We start from the raw sequence: 18,947 nt of genomic DNA on the forward strand, positions 1-18,947 counted from the left end.
TTAAATTAGTTCATATTGGACTGCATATTGTAGTTCAAGAGTGATTGTAACTGAAAATTGTACATCTTTTACATAATTGATAAATGTTTTGCGATAGTAAATATACTTCGACAAATAAAACTGTGTTTTCTTTAAATAATTTCTGCATTCCCTAAACATTTCCCAACAAAAAAAAGCTATTAGTGAAATTCTAATGCAAAATATTTTAATATATGTACATATATACACCGGAACCTCTTTTTACACGGGAAGATACATTGGGTTAATTTGGGTTTTTCTTTATGGACAGTCGAAGATAACTCTGTTAACTTCCCATTGTAATCGGGGCCACCGGTCTGGTACACAGAATTTAGTCTGGTAATTGGATTTCCACTTTCGATTGAAAGGATCTATGAGAAAAGAAAGTATTTTTAATAAACAGATAACCGAAGACATTTATTTATTTTAAATCACAGATTTTAGTTAATACATACAAGATTTCACATTATTTTAAAAACTGTCTTATACAAACAAGTCCAAAAGATTTTTTAAAATCGTAATGTATGAACATTGTTTATAACTTACAGAACATTATCACATAGATAAAAGAGATATAAAAGATTACTCCTTGATCAAATGCGCATTTAGTTACATATTATACGAGTGACGATGCCTTTGATTGAACTTCAGTTGAGAGATCATAAGTAATAAGAGCCATAGAAGCATAAGCGAAATTTGACACCAATTTCACTGTGGTTAGATAGAAAAAATATTATTTTTCAAATCACACTGATTGGAGCAAAAATATTAAAGCCAAAAAGTAAAATAAATAAAAAATTGTAAGGCAAAAAAAATCCTTAGACAAAATTAAGACCTAATTCTAAAATCATCGAATGTTCAAAATTTTCAAAAACGACATTACACATCATGCCTGCCGAGTGCGCTTCCAACAAACATTACTTACAATTGTAGCGCGGAAATGTAATGCGTGCAGATTGTTTCATAGGGCGCGAAATGTCTCGTTTTCCGGTAATTCAAAATATCCATATTTTAAACCTTTATAGAAAAGTTATCCGATGTTGCATGGAAAAAATAATAATACCATTACCATTGTAATTTTTGCTTACTTGAAAATAATAATTTTTAACAAACGGGAAAAGCCCTATTGCCTGATTCGTACGAAGCCGTCAGTGATTAAAGCATTTGCAATCTTCTGCTTTCTCGTTTAATTGCAAGCCATAGCAACTTTTTTCTAAATTTTTTACAGCATCCATTCTCATTCTTTAAAGGATTATGTTATAAAATATAATTAATATTAACATAACGGAGATAACTCTGGAATATTGATCAAGGAAAAAATACTGAATTCTACCTTATTAAAGGGACCAAACGTTGGATCATTGTTTTGACTTCAAAAGTTATCAATCTAAATACTGTGACATATGAACATTGTCTCTTCATAAGAAACCAACTTTTTTGATTTTACATTAATTTGTTTATTTATCTTAACCAAAAGTCATCACAAAAAATGTTTAAACCTCTCTGGCTTTTAGCGCTTCAGTTATAAGGCATTGTCACACACGCATGATCAATTTTCATGTTATACATTTTTTTTAAAACTAAGTCATTAAATGTCTGTATATCATTTGTAAGACATTCACACCGACTTCATTGCGTCATGAATTCTTCATGATTTTATAAACATCATGGGGAGTAGTCATAAGCTAACATTTATGTAATATCTATACATAATTGTAAATAAAAGTATTTTTACTTAAAACTATTCGAAATGGATACTCAAACATTGACAGAAAGGTGAATGTTGTTCCACTGTGATCAATTAAACCAGCTAATACAACTCTAGGCTTCCAACTCCCTTATAATATAATATAATAATCCATTAATGTTATGGCCTCACACTGTAAGAGCTTTTTCTGAAAATGGAGACTTGGCCGTTCTGAATAAGTAGGTGCCGACTCCCAAATTGAAGATACGAAAACATAATTTATTTGACACATAAAATTGATTTCAAAAGAAAATGAAGAAAGAATTTAAATCTTAACATATTATTTAGATGATCGAAAACATTGATTGATGATCACAACAAAAATGTTTAATGAAGTGTGGTATTAATTTGTTTTATAATATGATTCATTGTCGCCCAAACATCGGGGGACCTTTCTTAGAAAAATTGTAATTTCATGAGTTGAATACATTTTCTTCATTTGTCCATAGAGATTTTGACATTTTAAAAATATTGTTTCTTAACCTATTTTTTACATAATATAATATTTCGCAACAAGGCAGAACATTTTTGAGAAGAGATATCATCAATAAAGGTTCCAGCTTTTCCACATCACAAAAGTCAACAGATGGAAGAGTTGTAGAAATACGAATGTTAAAACATAAGCAGAATGGAAATTAAACTATATATATTCCAAATGAATGCACTTCTCAAGAATGTTCTTCTTTCCTGTTGCGATACATTTCAATCTTGATAGGAGGTGAAATTCAGCTGTCTACAAGCATCTGGACATATTTAAAATGTTGACAATATATTTTTTTCTAGTACTCATTTCTATTAGGATTTTCGGGATTAAATTCGCTATAAAGAGAAAGAACATCCATAATTTTCTTGGTTGCGCATTCCGCATCGTAAGGTCTCATTTTGGATAATCTCTCCGCAACATGTTTGCTGATATGACTGAACTTCGTAGCCTCTGTTGGATGAAGTCTTTCATCATTTTCTAGAAGTTTCAGAACACCGCGAGCTTCCTCGAGAAGTCGTTCACATTCGGATTTGTCTATCCGTTTCGAGAGGCGTTTCTTCATACTGCCAGATGTTGATGCCTTTTTGCTGGATATCGGATCCCCGAAGTCTGAATCTTGATTCTAGAAAACATTTAAAGACAATTTGTTATGTTTTACATAGGTTTTTTTATATTTAACCAGAAAATACTCATCCGGGTCTAACTATTCTTCATTCTGCCATACAAGGATATTCACCTTATACACCAAGTAAAAGGGTTCGAAGGATGTATAATATATCATGATATTTATTACTGATATTTATAATTTACTAAACCTCTGGTTTTACGAGACAGTACCACGCTTTACTGAGATTCCTCGGGCACCATAATGGCACTGATACGTCACTGATATGTGGTACCATAATGTCACCCAGAGCAAGGGGAATAAGAAGCAGCAACTGCAGCTCTAGAGAAATACTTTTCATCCTTTGGTTTGGTTCAGTCAAAACATAGAGATAGGCTGGGTAATGAAAAGGCCGGAAACTGCTACTCCTCTTCAAATATTTTTATCAACACCCTGAATGAAGCCATACATACTGATTTCAATTGGGGTGGCATTGGTCACAAATGAAGATTGCTATGAAGATTCTTCGCAGTTTGATGATATTCCAATAGTTAAGTTGATAGGAGATTGATTTTTGTTTTAACCTTTGTAATTTTTCTTGTTTAATAAATACATATTACATATCGTCGCCGTTCAGGCAAAATTCACTAACATAAAAAACACACTTTAAAGAAATCACAATTTGAAAGTTTGGAGAACTAAGAAAATCAGATCTTTGAATTTTGGAAGTTTTGTGTACACAAAACAAATCCTTTATGTCTTTTTTATCAATTCCATTTGAAACTTTTTCTTTGCGATACATTTTCATATATCCAGGGTGTTATTCTGAACCACTCTCGTGGCACGAGAAAACAGTTTTCCTTGTGTATTTTGTAAGTAAATACTCAAGATAATACGGCCATGAGAGCATTTGGAATACCAGCCCTGGAAGGTTTTTAATGTGGCAAGGTGTAAAATCTGGTTAAGTTACTTTAGCTGGTTTAGTAACTTTTGCTTGTTTATAATTTTGACAGTGCAATCAAAAAGAGTTAGTGACAGGAAAGTAACAATACAAATAATTAATTAATTTTTGATTAAAAATATGTTTTATATAAAAATATTTTTTTTTTATGTTTATTTATATATATGTTTTATGATACAAATACCTAAACACAAGCAAAATACTTTAAAAAATGACAAAAGTTGTAAACTGTCAATAAATTCTATCCACCTTTAGTGATTTATGCTTATTGAGATTTCATTGCAAGTCAGAAGACTGTTTTTCACTAACAACAAATAATTTAGACTAACACAATTTTTTTCTAACAAAGTTGGTGACTTTTTCCTTTTAAAGAACATAATTTTACGCTTTGAATGGCATATTCAACTCAAAACTGACTTTTTAGGGATAGTGACTTTTGCCTGAATGGCGACGATATTATATGTCATCAAGTTTTTGGCACAAGTTTATTTATTTATTAATGGACATTGTCCATGTATACAATTTATAGGGTTAAAATATTACAATCAAAGAATATTTTAAAACATAAAAAAAAGAAGCATTGACAAACATAAGGGACATCAAGACAAGATCTGGACTATTTATTTAGTGCTCGTTTAAATCGTTTTAAACTTCAACCAAAAAAGTCCAGATCTTGTCTTGAGTTAACAATACAACAAAGACGGGTCATTGGAGAATTAAGGCCATAGTTTGTTCTATGCTGATCGATGAACAGTACTTCATTGTTTCTCAACCTACGAATCGGAATATTGAATTTAACTTGTCCCAGTAATGATGGAACATCGATTATACCATTTAGTATGCCGAACATTTTGTTAAGTTGGTAACTACATTTTATAACGACAATATTAACTACCTAATTAAAATGTATTTTTAATGCCTATTTCCCTTTAGTAATATTAATTAAAAATAAACATGACTTTTTGATACTCATTGGATTTTCTGATATTTATATATATCACGATATTGTGGAACCATACCAAATACTGTTGACTGTAACTCACATCATATTCGATTTTGACATTTTCTATAGGTATCTGTGTCCGTTCAAGTTTCCTCTTGATTGCCTTGAATTCTAATCCTGCCATAAACTGACACTGGTCCCACAGGTGCCATGTGGGGTGGTACACATCGTCGGGAGATTGTGCTGTCTTCTTGGTAACTTCAACTTTCCTAAGATTATTTCGGTACGTGCTCTTTATACTGGTCCATCTCTCCTGGACAGATTTGGCTGCAAGAATCATATATGGTTAACACTTCTTACTTTTTTGCATGTCATTAAAATAACACGGTTGAAGAAACATAACCGATAAATTGAAGTCTAGTAGTGACGCTAAATGACTTCTTATGTTGTAAGTAAAAATTAATTTAATTTATTACTTTCTTCATAGTGAAAGGACCTAAGTAAAAAACAACCTAAAGTAAACACATTTTTAAAAAATCCTTCAAATAAACACTGGAAATGCGTGATAGGTAAGAGCCAGTGTTTCAATCTAGATTATTAATATCTTTTGCTTTCCTTTTAAAAAACTTTTACATTGAATGTTTTCCAATAAATACAATATAAAAGAAGCAAGAATATTAAATTACTTGTTGATTTAAGTTAGTAGGTGCACGTACAATGCATAATGTTTTAGAAATTAAATATACCAGACCAAAACAGAGATTTGATAAATCCTTACAGGTGAAATCATTTTAATGAAGAGATATTAGTGAGCATGAAGTGTCTGTGTCCGGGCAGGTGAAAACTACAGTTTTCGGTGTAAAATTAAACCAGATTTTTGGACTAGGATTATAATATTTTTCATTACACTTTACATTTATACATACAAATTGGTCATTCACCGGTTATTCCACATTCTATCACAGTGATACATTCCAGTTCGAGCAAACCAATTATGCAAAATCCCATCATATTTTTTTCTAAAAACGTCAAAAATGCCACATTCTACGTTAAATCAGGCGAATGAAAAAAAATGGTGGCCATAAATGTCAACCGTATTATACCAAGGGAAAATAGTTTTTTATTTAAAAGATAAAGTTTTTCAATAAAATTCAAATGCTTAAGATATAAAATAAAGTGACTTTTATTTATTTTGTTTATTTATTTATTATGCTTTACTAACAATAAACAACACATTTGACATTGGTAAAATAATCAAAAATTGTTATTTTAGATATTGTTCATCAATTAAATGTGAATACACAAATAAAGGAAATCAATTAAAATCAATTTACTTTGCATTCGCCCAATCCATATTACAGTACGGGATAATCGGATGGGGTGGTGCTTTTAAAACAAATATTTTACCAGTTGAAAAAATACAAAAATTAATTTATAAAAGTTATTTTGAAAAAAACCGTCTACTTTTCCCATTGTTCAATTATTTAAAAAATTTAAGGTTTTAGATATAAAATTGCTATATAAAAAGAATTATTTGCTTCAAATACATAAAGATAAAATAAACAGTAGTATTTCTAGGTCTCAAAACATAAGTACGCGACCTAGAACAGGTGGTAACATCTTAATTCCTAAATTAAAAACCACTACTGCACAACATCATTATACTTACAGAGGAATATTTTTCTTTAACGAAATGAACAAAGATAATAAAAAGTACAGTCAGGAATACAATATGTTTAAGAAAGAAGTAAAAAAATACATATATAATTCTTCTTTATGTAACACTGATTGAAAACATCGTTAATATCTTTTTTGTAATTTATATATGTTATTTTTAAAATATTATTAATTAAAATAAAATAATCCGTTGTAAGACGTCACTCCCCATTATGTACACAAGAATAGTTTATTTCTTTTACCTAATGGGAAACGTTAGTGTAAATATATGTATTTGATTATTGTAAAAAAAAAAAAAAATTGTTGTAACAATGTATTTTAATTTGTTATTAATAAATAAAATAAAAAAATTAAAAAACAAAAGAAAAAAACGTTTATAATAGATTTTTTAAAAATTGGCTGGCTTAATTGAATGATTTTTACAAAAGTAATAACAATAAATTATTACTAACAGGTTATTACAAATTATTTTACTCAACTAACATAAGTGACTATTTGATTTTATAAATTGCGTTACGGTTTTCCAATAATTATTTCATGTATCTTTAAAGAAATCAATATCAGCATTACTTTCTACATTATTATACAGTCTTAACATACGTGATAATGCATTAAAGTGAGCCATATTATTATTGAAGGTTGGAAGATAAAATGTTATGTAAGATCTCAATCGCCGACAGCGGACATTCAGGGGTATTCTCTAAACAAAATGTAGAATCAATATTACAATTCATTATGTTATAAAGATATATCAAGTCTAAAATCTGTCTCCTATATTCAAACTTATCTAGACCAAAATTTTCTAGGCGCTGATCATAAGACTGAAGAGTTCTGCCCACGTTACATTTAAATGTTAGGAAGCGAAGAATTTTTTTTGCACAGATTCAATTAAATTATGAGCGGAGAAATAAGTTGTTATAATCGGCTAGTTTCTTATTTTACTGGGAATGGGCTGGCCACGCTTTATAGATATCTGTATTTATTTTTCGAGTGAAATACAATCTCTGGCAATAATATTTTTCTTTTTCCATAAATACTATTAGAATAAAACATTAATATCGATAATAAAATATAGTGAGAAGCTGTGCATAATCGCTTATATGGACCGTATGACGTTGGATAGAAGCTCCGGGTTGAATTCCTGAGATGGTCAACATGAAACAATTGTTTAATGGGTCGTATCACACTGTAATACGTTATCATTATTAAACTAGCACCTGAAGCGTGAGATCGATCGCCTTACTTTAAAGTAAATAGTTGCGATAACATGCATTTATTTTATCTTACAGCACCTTATGTTCAATCAGGTGCGGATAAAGCTTTTAATACATTCAAAATCAACAGTTTTTCACTGATTTTTTATTTCAAATGCATATGTAGAAAATATGCACGAATGGACAAATTTTTATTTTTTAGCGGTGTGTCATTCTATCCTCTCTGCCTACTCTTTTGTAGAAACATTATGATGGAAATATACATAATTAGTTGTTCGAGCCTTATTGTTTATAGATTGAGTTCTTCTAATGACATTTCTTGGTGGAACTGCATTTTAATTATAATAATAAAAAATACGTATATAGTTTTATTCCACTTTGATTTATAAATTTTTACCAGTGACCTGGATTCAGTCAGACTGGGGGACCCCCAGTCCCCCATTATATACACGGTCCACTATTTTTTTTACATTTACATATGAGAATGAGTAAGTTGACTGACATTCAACAATAGTTATGACATACCGATGAATAAATTGTCGTGTAGTATTGAGGTTAGGTGAGATTGCGATAAAATGCAATAAAAATACATTTATGTTAAATGAGACATTAGTAAATTACTCACATTAAACAACTGAGTATAAAAAACAATCTAACCAAGTACCGTAATTTACATTTAAAAAAATATTTTGACCAAAAACCAGGCTAATAAAGCAACGTAGTAAAGATTTTTCATAAAATGCACATGATAAACAATACTAAAATGACGAATAAGATAAAAAATTAGCTGTTAGTCTTATTTAATTATTACTTACTTGTAAAATCGCCGCCGAGTTTAGCGGCAATATCCTGAAAAGACGTGTTTCTTAAACGGGCATTAAAGAAGTCTGTATTCGTGTTATTCCAAACGTGGTCAGCTTCTTTAACTAAATCAACTAATCTTGCCTCATGTTGTGGGCTCCAGATGATCTTTTGAGTCATTTTCACAGATAATTATAAAGTTACTTTGCGATAAACAAAACAAGACAATATAAAAACAAAAAATGACAGGAAAAAGTTGGATGTTTACATTTTCCATAGATTTATACTTTTGTTTAGAGTTGGATGCGTGCGCACGCCTCTACAATAAATTATCTAACCAGCTATCATGGCCAAGCACTTTTTAAAAAAATACCTAGGCAGGTTCTGTTTTATTTTCCGCAATAATAATTTCCTCCAAAGAAACAGTATTTTTTTTTTCTTTTCTTTGATTACTCCATTTTTTTTTCAAAACCATAAAATTAAAAAATTTCTTATTTTGGAATGATATTATTTTGAGGCAAAACGATTTATTTTTTTAATAAAAATGTATCAAAAAACATGAACCATGAAGATAAAAAAGTAATTTATTTATTTTTCAATTTATCTATAACATTTTTCCCCTTTTCATGGTATGATATAATTGTGTTGGTTTGTTTTTCCTACAAACTGATTCAATTCAGATTATTTTAAACTTTTGTTTTATATATTTAAACTTTCTTTTTAAACCTAAGTTTTTTTTCCATAACTATTATTTTGTTAATGGGATTTAGGTTGTTGAGGGTTGGAGCTCTTACCTCAGTTGGAGATTGACAGAAAACACGATTTTGGTGTTCCAAGGTGTATTTATTTCATATCATAGCGAATAAATATATAAAACCTTAAAGGAACATGATTGTAATGGCAACGATGAGTTGAATTAATTTCACCTGGACTACATGCTGGAATTAAGTTGCTGCACGATTGTTTGGGCTGATTGAGCGTTACCACGCCCTGTGGTCTCTTTATAGGCCGCGTTCCTTTAATCTTCATGTCTCCATGGTAGGAACGAAGCTAATGTACTGAAGGACGTTGCAATTATGTAGACAGATGTTTTATGTGCAATACTGTTAGTTTTGCAGAATATGTTGAATTTTATTCAATATAAAGTGATGACTTGCTTCCATCGGTCGTTGCTTTATATTTCAGGTGAAATCATTGCATGTGTGTGTCATCTTTCAATGGACTATGACCCCAACAGGTTTTTTTTTTGTTTTTCCCTAAGTATGTTTTAATCTTTTTTTAAATATTGTATATTTTTTTTTATTGTGAAAAGGTTGTTCTTTTTAATTTTAATTTTATAATGTTACGTATTTTTTGTTATAATTTGTTAATTTTTATTACAATTTTGTAAAAGGTTCTCTCTATAGCCTGTTTAAAAAAAAACATTGCTCTAGTGTCATAATCCAGAGAAAAAATACGGGAATACGTTTGTATCAATAAAAGCGAGGCCCTATTTCCTCTTAAATTGAGGATATTCAATGATTTTATTTCTAATGTTTGTTATATATTCGTGTAGGTACTTGAACAGGAGGATGACGATGTCCATCTCCAAATCTGTCTAGCAGAATAATTCTAGCATCAAAAGAGGTGTTTTTACACTAGAATATTTCATAGTCCCTGGACTGGCATCTAAAGGGTAAGATTAATAATCTTACCTGCATGTTTATTTATTTATTTATACTCTTTATCGAAATACAACTCCATGTTCTCTTTGCCCAGCTAACAAGGGTACATACCCCGTTCTAAGCTAGGCAATTACATTTTAATATATTATAATAGTTAATAAATTAATATAGAGCACAGACAAACAAAATATAAACTTATTCGTATACACATATATACACATGGACATATACACACACATACATACACCCATGCGCATACACATACATACATTCATAAAAACATAGACAATTTATTTATGCGAAACTTCATGGTTGTCATCTATAAATATTTTTTAAAAAATTATTCCTTATTTTTATATTTTATTTTCGACATCCAGTAAGAATTTCCAATCTGTGGCATGCATCAACTTTTCTGACTCCCTACGACCAATGTCATGAAAGAGCGAGGTCAACACCCTCCGTAACTTGACAACACTCCCGTCTTTCCACGATTCTGGCAAAAGGTTATGGACCCTTTTGCCTACGTAATAGTGTTGTCTCGATGCCAGAACAGTGTTGACCCCTTCACTTAGTATCAGATCCCTATTAGAGTATCTTGTATTATAGTTGTGGTTGACGCTTGGGTAAAGGTCTCTATTTATGTGTGTAACCACTACCGTTTTCAATATATACTGTTGAATAATATTCAGTACTCTGAATTCTTTGAAGAGCATGTCACTTGGATAACGAAATGTTTTTTTTTTAATTGCTCGGATTAAAGATTTCTGTGCATTTGCTACAGGTTCAAGGGCGGTTTTCGTACAAGCTCTCCAACCAATTAGACCGTAAGTCAACACAGAATTTGCCAGTGTATGGTATAGGTGTTTCAAGTCCGGGACTTTAAGTATATTTCTAAGTGGGATGAAAAAATGTATTAAGCGCTTAATTTTTGCAGTTATAGTTTCAATTTGATTATCCCACCTCAAATCCTGGTCTATAGTTATTCCGAGATATTTTATACTTTGAACATTACTCAGTTTTTTGCAGTTGCAATTTTCCATCACCGAACAATTATGTAGTTGAAGTTCGTGAATTTCGTTAGGTTGCTCGGCGGAAGTTGCACTAAAATGTATGAACTTTGTTTTATCCGAATTTAAAGTCAACAGGTTTTCGTCTAGCCATTTTTTAATATAACTTAAGTCACTACTTGCTTTTTTATGAGTTTCTGACCAAGTTGATGCGCTATAAATTATAGCTGTATCATCTGCAAATGAAATGATTTGTCCAAGTGATGGCTTGTTACAAAGTTCGTTAATATATATCAAGAACAGCAGTGGTCCCAAAGTCATGTAACAAATATGTTCCACTCTGTGGTTGGTGTTGGTACACCTTGTATTGGTTTGCAGCACCCTATGCACCATTGAGTACGGAAAGGGAGTGATGATGATGATGATGAAATCTCTTTATCCGTTCTTTCGTTGTCCATTCGTTCTATCGGTCCTGCGTATCAGTTTCAGTTTCAGTGCTGCAGAGCAGCGTTTATTTTATAATTAAAAAATACACGAAAGAATTTGTTACCCACTAAGTCTAAAGACTTTTCGGATGAAATATGAAAAGCTAATGTCGTGTACCTACTGACATAGGTCCCAAATAAACAAATGAATGCGCTTTCTATGGACCAGGGCCCCGATAACAATCGAAAGTTATTTATTTTTTTTATCATAGAAATAAAAGACGACTTAAACCCACAAATGTTGAATAACTAGTGAACGGTTTCATCGTTTTCACGACATCTTCGTGACTGGTTATTTATTTCTATAATAAATTACAAGCCACCAAGAATTTTATCTAACTAACTGGAATGTTTTTGAGTTAACAACCTTTCAATGCCCAATTTCTGTAATTATAACTAAAAAAAATATTAGCGTTCATAATAACGTTCAAATTATAAAATTTACCCAAATATTTCAATTTTGAGGAACATTTTCATCGAGTTGTAAATAACTCACTATTAGACAATGGAAATTAAGTTGGGGTAGAGTGGGGTTCGAACCTCGGACCTCTGATCAGTGAGTCCGCAACACTAGCCACGCGACCACAACCCGATTCTCATTTCATATTTTAGTTTATGTGGACAATATGCTACTTTGGGAATTAAAAGGTTTAAAAATACAAGAATGTAGGGAAAACAAGAAATAAAGATTCTTATAAACATTATTTTATATAATAATGAATGTTGAGAAAACAATTATTGTAACTTAAAATCATAAAAAAACAAAGAAATCACCTTTGAACTTTAGCGAAATTACACTTTTGACAGAATACGTGCTACTGACTTTTTTTTCAAATTTTATCGAAGAATATCACTAGGTAGTATGTATACAATATAATAAACTAGTCGTCAAGTGATAAACATGCGTGAAATCACTTTTATACACCGATTATTGGTATGCAGTAGATCGTCTACATTGGGCATTGTAGGGTTAATTATCTATATGGTAAAATATGGTTTTTAAACGAAAATGTTCATATTAGAACATTTTTCAAATTAAAAATCACAAAAATATACGCATTTTTGTACACAAAATAATATTTTACTTTAGAGACAATTGAAGATTGAAGTATATATGGCAAAAATGAACGGCAACGTTAGACGAGGACGACCAAGGAAGACGTGGCATGATCAGATAAACCGAAATCTTAAGTCTGGTCATGTCAAAAGCAGACAGAACCGAAGGGCATGTATGACAAGATGTATGAATGTGGAAGAGGCTAGGATTGTATGATTGACAATTGAAGATACCTCTGTTAGTTTTCTATTGTAGTCGGGACCCAAAATGAATATTTTTTTATGTACAAACGAACGATGACTTATTTATTAATTATTCAACATAATTTTCGTAAAATACAATATTCGTTCGTCATTGAAAGCGAGGTAAAAATAATAACTATTTAGTTTGACTTAATACCACTAAGCTGTCTAGCTTCAAAATAAAACAGTACCTACTTAAGTATTTTAAAAATAATATTATTACATATCTACCTATTTCTTATGAACTTATTAGTAGCAGGGAATTAATTAGCGAAACCACACACGACCTTGCTTAAATACGATTTTACATTGTACGATAGTTACTAGGGTTTCAATATAATATATTACATTTGAACAAGTGAGAGTATATTTTAAATTTCGTCGCGATCGTAGAACGACGGATGTGCGAAAAACGCGACGTTGATGTTCTTTTGTATTTGATCGTGAAAAGGTTTTATAAAGGCTTTATATTCCAGGAAGAGGGGAGAGGGGAGGAGGGAGTCTGATACACCATCAACCACATGGCCACGCCCCCCTTGCTTCTCCCCTGCAGAAATAAGCAACCATTTGTTGTTTTTTATTTATTTTATTTTTTTAAATCTGCGTTCTAAATATTGTTTTAAATATGCTAATATGTCTTCTTGCCCAAACTGATCATCGTGGCTTTGAATGTGACAGGGTTTAAAGAACACCCTGTAGATATAAATATATTTATATAAGGTAGAAATATTTTTTTTAAAGCATCTACGTATTAAAAAGTTTTTTTAATAGAAAAATTTTGTTGATGTATTTTGTAATTTTGTAAAAGATATTTTATAAAATTTCTGAAAAATAAGGATCCCTTTTTGATTTATCGTGCATAGATGTAACACAAAACCATTAAGTATTCCTTCACAGGAATTTTTTTTTTAACAAAAATTACCTTCTGATATAAAATTGTTGAAAATATAAAATAATTCAGATCAAACTCTAGAAACATATTAATCTCATTCCGTTCTAACTTATAATAAGATACGAATTTTTTAATCGGGTTTTGGTACCGTGGTAGTGTTGCGTACTCGCATATCATATGTTCGAGGTTCAAACCCTTTTACCATAACTCTATTTCAAGAACGAGTTATTAACATAATTTAGGAAATGATTAATAAAAAGAAGTAAAATATTGATTTTCTTAAGAAGTAATATTTTCGTTTTCAAAATTATGGAAAGGACTAAAAAAAATTGTGAAATGAACTCCTCATGAACATCGTGCTTTATTAGCATTAGGGAGATAGAAACCTTAAGTGGTCGTGTACAAAATATTATAATATATGAATCTATTTTTAAATAAATACTTTTTTATTAAAAAAAAAAAAAGGAGTATCAAAACTGAGATGTGTTTTTTACGCCTTTTTATGTGGTCAAAGCACCAGTAAATGACCACCCCTAAGTTAATGACCATTGGTTAATAAAACACAATATAATAAGAATTACTACATGTGTCCAGTCAAAAAACATTTAACACTAGAAACTATGACAAAAGCAGTAGGCGGACACATCTTTTGGTAAGAAACAAATCTATCAGTTTTGAACTGCGAGTTGTCAAGAGGTAATAGTGCGTCTTCCCGTTATTGTTCTGAGATTGATAGTGTTTGTTATAAGGAAAGGTGTGGTTAGTGTTTTATTTGATGCTATTTCTTATGAAATTATTTGAATATATCCATATTCTAAAGTTTTATAATGTTATGATGTAATTAAATCTGAGTATTCTTTTTACTGGGGTAGTAGTGTGGTCATTCACTGGTGATTCTGCTATTTGTTTAGAGTAATATTAATTATAATTGTAATACTCGTATTTCAATAAAAAAAAGTAAAAGTACTTGGAAACATTCATGTTTTTTATTGTTTTCATTTATTTTGTACGCTTAAATAATTAAATTTATACCTTTTATGAGGATTTAATTACAATCTTAACCTTAAACGGTCATTCATTGGTGCTTTGACCCTAGTACTTACCTAAGCGAAATAATTTGTAAAATTTATATTTACTAATATTAATTTGAAAACCAAATTCCGCCTTTATAACACCTGTATAACACTTATTCTCATCTAAGATTGCTTTAGAAATATTTTTCAAAAATCAAATTTTGATTTGTTTTTTGAAAGTTTTTTTTTTTTTGATATATTTTTTTGGGTATGTTAAACAATTTGACTGAGAAATAATACTTCGACCTTTACTGAATGTGTTAAAAAGAAAAAAAAATATATATTTTTTTTAAATTTATTTGGAAGTTCAACAAGAATACATAAAATACATACATTTTTTAAGTAAGCATAACTAACGTTCTTTACATATATTCTCAATTATAGAACTCCACCATCTTTCATAAATTATATTAAATAAGAGTGTAAAATCAATTTAAATAATAATTAAGATTAAGTTTAGTGAAAGATAAGAATAAAGATTGAGTTTAAGAAATAAAATTGAGCTAAACATAAAAAACTACTTTTTTTTTTTTAAGAAAAGAAAAGAAAAGAGAATTTAAAAACATATAAGATATAATAAAATATACTAAAATTAATTTACATACACAAAAATAGGGATTAGGCATTTGATTTAAGATACATAGTAATGTTTTTTTTATAATCATTTGCTCTATCATGATAAATGTCAATGTTTACTTTTTTTCCGATTTTGTTTTAGAGTCTTAACAAACTTGCAAGAGGGTTAAAATGTGCCACATTGTTTGTAAAACTTGGAAGGTAAAATGTATTAGGTGATCTCAGACGCCTACGGGGAACGTACAATGACACATTTTGAACACAAAATACTGAATCAACATTACTGTGAATTATATTATACAAGTACATCATATCAATAATTTGTCTCCAAGTTTCTAACTTTTCAATTTTAAAATACTCCAAGCGCTCTTCATAACATTGAAGTATTCTGCCCATGTTACACTTAAACGACAAAGAACGAAGAAATTTTTCCTGCACAGTTTCAATTATATTTTTATAAATCACATAATGAGGTGACCAAACAATACTTCCAAATTCCAACTTGCCACGTACAAGAGAATAATACAAACAAATTTTTGATGCTGCATTTTTGAATGGCTTGGATATTCTGTGTATGAAGCCCAGCATTTGTAAAGATTTCTCTTTAACAATATTGAAATGATTGGAAAAAGTTAAACGTGAGTCAAATGTGATTCCAAGATCTCGGATTGTGCTTACTGAGTTGAGGTCAATATTATTAATGCTATAAATAAAACAGTTTGGAGTTATTTCTCTTGTAAACGTTATTTGATAGCATTTTTTAACATTAAGGTGCATATCATTCAGTTTACACCATTCACTTAAGGAATCCAGATCTTTTTAAAGCATTGCGTGATCATCTGTTGATTCAATTTTACGAAATATTTTCAAGTCATAGGCATAGAAAAGATAATTACACTCTAACAGGGAGCCAAGATCGTTTATAAAAATTAAAAATTAAATTAAATTAAAATTATAAATATTGACAATGATATTATTACCGAAAAAGACATGGCACGATCACATTTACATGTCAAGAGTAGGAATAATCGGCGTGCGTGCATGAAAATATGTATGAATGTAGAGGCAGCGAGATCTGTCTGCAAAGACAGACTAATGTGGCGATCTATCCTCTCTGCCTACCCCTACGAGAAAACGGCGTGATGGTTTGTTTGATACTATTTCATGCCCTTGAAATGTCCCTGAAGTTTCATATCCCTGATCAGGGCGATAATGATTTTCATCTCCAAATCTGTCTATACTCGTATAGCAGAATGATTTTAGCATAATAAAAAAATGGCATTTCTACACTAGCATAGTCCCTAGACTGGCACCTGAAGCGTAAAACTGACCATCTTACTTACGTATAACAAATATGATCAAGATTCCCCGGAGTTGGTGAACCAAAATGATTTGCCCTATGCACACTTGGGGAGGAAGGGGAATGATTGTCATAGTGAAAATGGCCCCGAAAAATTAGGAAGCTCAGTGGTTTGACTTGTCAAATTCTTTTCCCCTTCTTCTAAATTAGTTTTGCTGATTCGTCAGTTGACTTACCGTAATCAGTAAACCTATTACAACTCTCTTATCATTGGTAAATTCGAAAGAACTAGTGTCGTCATGCAAATTAGTTCGTGTTTATGAAAATCGTTTTTTTTTTATACATTTTCAAGAAACTTCACTCTACAATAAATGTTATGCTCTAGTTTTGACCGCGCATAAGAATACAGTATTTATTATATCAGAATTCCTGTAGGGCTGATCTTCCTTTTTTGGTATTTGGTGACTCTCTCTGACGTAGACGTAATAAATTCTCCCGTTATTTCATTTCTAAATACCATTTCAACAACTAAAAAAAAGAGATAGCAAATAAAACCAAGTATGGTCCTGTTGCTAATGTCGCGGACTCACGATTCAGAGGACCAAGATTCAAATCCCATTCAACCACAACTCGATTCCCATTTTTTAAGAGTGAGCAATTCACAAGTCGTTGAAAATGGACCGCGAAATTAAAATATTTGTATCGATATATCGTGAGTGTGGAATAAAAGCTGACCATGTCAGAATTCTTGTTTGTTGGCAAATCAAGATTGCAGTTTGTACAGAGTCAAAAAGTAATAATTTTACTATTTAGAACACTTTTGATTTTAAGTTTCTTTTGCTTAACGTAGACATTATTAGGATATATATAGGATTAGAAATGTATTGTGTTAGTATGGAGGTGTTTTGATTTTGTTAATATTTCCTATAATAGACGAACCTGGTCAATATAATTACAATTTTATTTTGTTTTGTTTTTATTTGGTTTCTCGTTTAGTAACATATATACAAAAATCAAAAATGTTACCTGTGTGGATATTCGCTAATAAGCGGAATGGGGAATATTGTAGTACCTACTAAAAGTGGCCACTTAACCCAGCCAATGACAGGTCATAAGCCCTTTAAACGCTCGAATATCCATAATCCTGAATTTGAAAAAATTCTACCTCATATCTGTAGGGATATAAATAAAAATAATTACAATTGTCCATTTGTTGCAATTTTAGGATTTTTTCACCAAGTTTTAGTCTTTTACTGAAAAAACAAGGTACACTTTTGTATATCTCAAAGTCTTTTTTAAAAATTCATAATTATTATAAGTTTTGTAAAAAAAAATTGAGATTTAGGACATAAGTGGAGGTTGTTTTTTTTCAGTAAAAGATTAAAACTGTCTAAAAAAATTCTAAAATTGCAAAAAATTGACTTGTCCAATTTTCCTTACATACTCAGGGTGTATGTATCTGATATACTAAATAAAAAAGTTATATTTATTTTGTATAATTATTACCAAAGAGGAATAGACGTTAAATGTAATATTTATTAAACAAGGAAAATTACATAGGATAAATAAAAAATCACTATTTTATCCAGTTTTTCTTTCTTATTTTTCCACACCTGCTCCTAGTTAGAGCATGTGGACATCACCAGATGCCTCCAGGAGACCCTATCGCAAGCCAGCTAGAAAAACCGAGAGATCATCATCGTCGGCTTTCCACGACGGTGGGAGGCCGTAGGTGTGAAGAAGTAGCGTAGTGCGTAGGCAACTTGGATTTAGGTTTAGGTTCTCCTGAGGAATTCGCAGCACGTGTCCAAGCCATGTCCACCGTCGCATCCTCAAAACGTTCTTTATAAGAGGCTGCTGCGCCCGTTCTCGTTCAATATTTGTTTTGAAATTGAACCAGCTCATATTTAATATTCTCTTCAAACACAAACTCTCAAAATTCAGAAGTTTAATGTTTTGAGTTTTGGCAATGTGCCAAGATTCGCACCCATTCGGGAGTGGGTATTGGCATCATACAAGAGTTGAATAATCAGCATTCCGTTCTGATATCGTCAGTTATGTGAACTCCAAGTATTGAAAGCTGTCAACTTACCAAGTTAACTATTGAAATATCATCAACGGCGAGGAATCTTCGTTACCATTTGTGACCAATGCCTCCCTAACCTAATTCAAACCAGTTTGTCTGGCTTCGGGGCGTTGGTT

General features: G+C 30.8%; 1 protein-coding gene across 1 annotated transcript; it reads right to left on the minus strand.

Moving 5' to 3' along the window:
• Positions 1–407: 407 nt before the first annotated feature.
• On the minus strand, positions 408–8,744 carry LOC148271578 (uncharacterized). Its single transcript, XM_088241215.1, has 3 exons — positions 8,464–8,744; positions 4,858–5,084; positions 408–2,871 (listed from the first exon to the last, which is right to left on the minus strand). The coding sequence occupies exons 1-3, from the start codon at positions 8,627–8,629 to the stop codon at positions 2,545–2,547; spliced, it is 720 nt and encodes a 239-aa protein (XP_088097341.1). The 5' UTR covers positions 8,630–8,744; the 3' UTR covers positions 408–2,544.
• Between the last annotated feature and the right edge of the window lie 10,203 nt (positions 8,745–18,947).

This window comes from Micrasema longulum, unplaced genomic scaffold, assembly GCF_059751315.1.
Source record: "Micrasema longulum isolate JH-2025_06_02 unplaced genomic scaffold, ASM5975131v1 h1tg002782l, whole genome shotgun sequence".
Classification (NCBI taxonomy): Eukaryota; Metazoa; Arthropoda; class Insecta; order Trichoptera; family Brachycentridae; genus Micrasema; species Micrasema longulum.

Bases quoted from the DNA above. Each gene is read 5' to 3' on its own strand.
- LOC148271578 (XM_088241215.1), bottom strand. From the start codon at position 8,629: ATGACTCAAAAGATCATCTGGAGCCCACAACATGAGGCAAGATTAGTT. The intron at 5,085-8,463 runs GTAAGTAATAAT...TGATTCTTGCAG, and splicing joins ACTCGGCGGCGATTTTACAA to CCAAATCTGTCCAGGAGAGA. The intron at 2,872-4,857 runs GTGAGTTACAGT...AATGTTTTCTAG, and splicing joins ATGTCAAAATCGAATATGAT to AATCAAGATTCAGACTTCGG.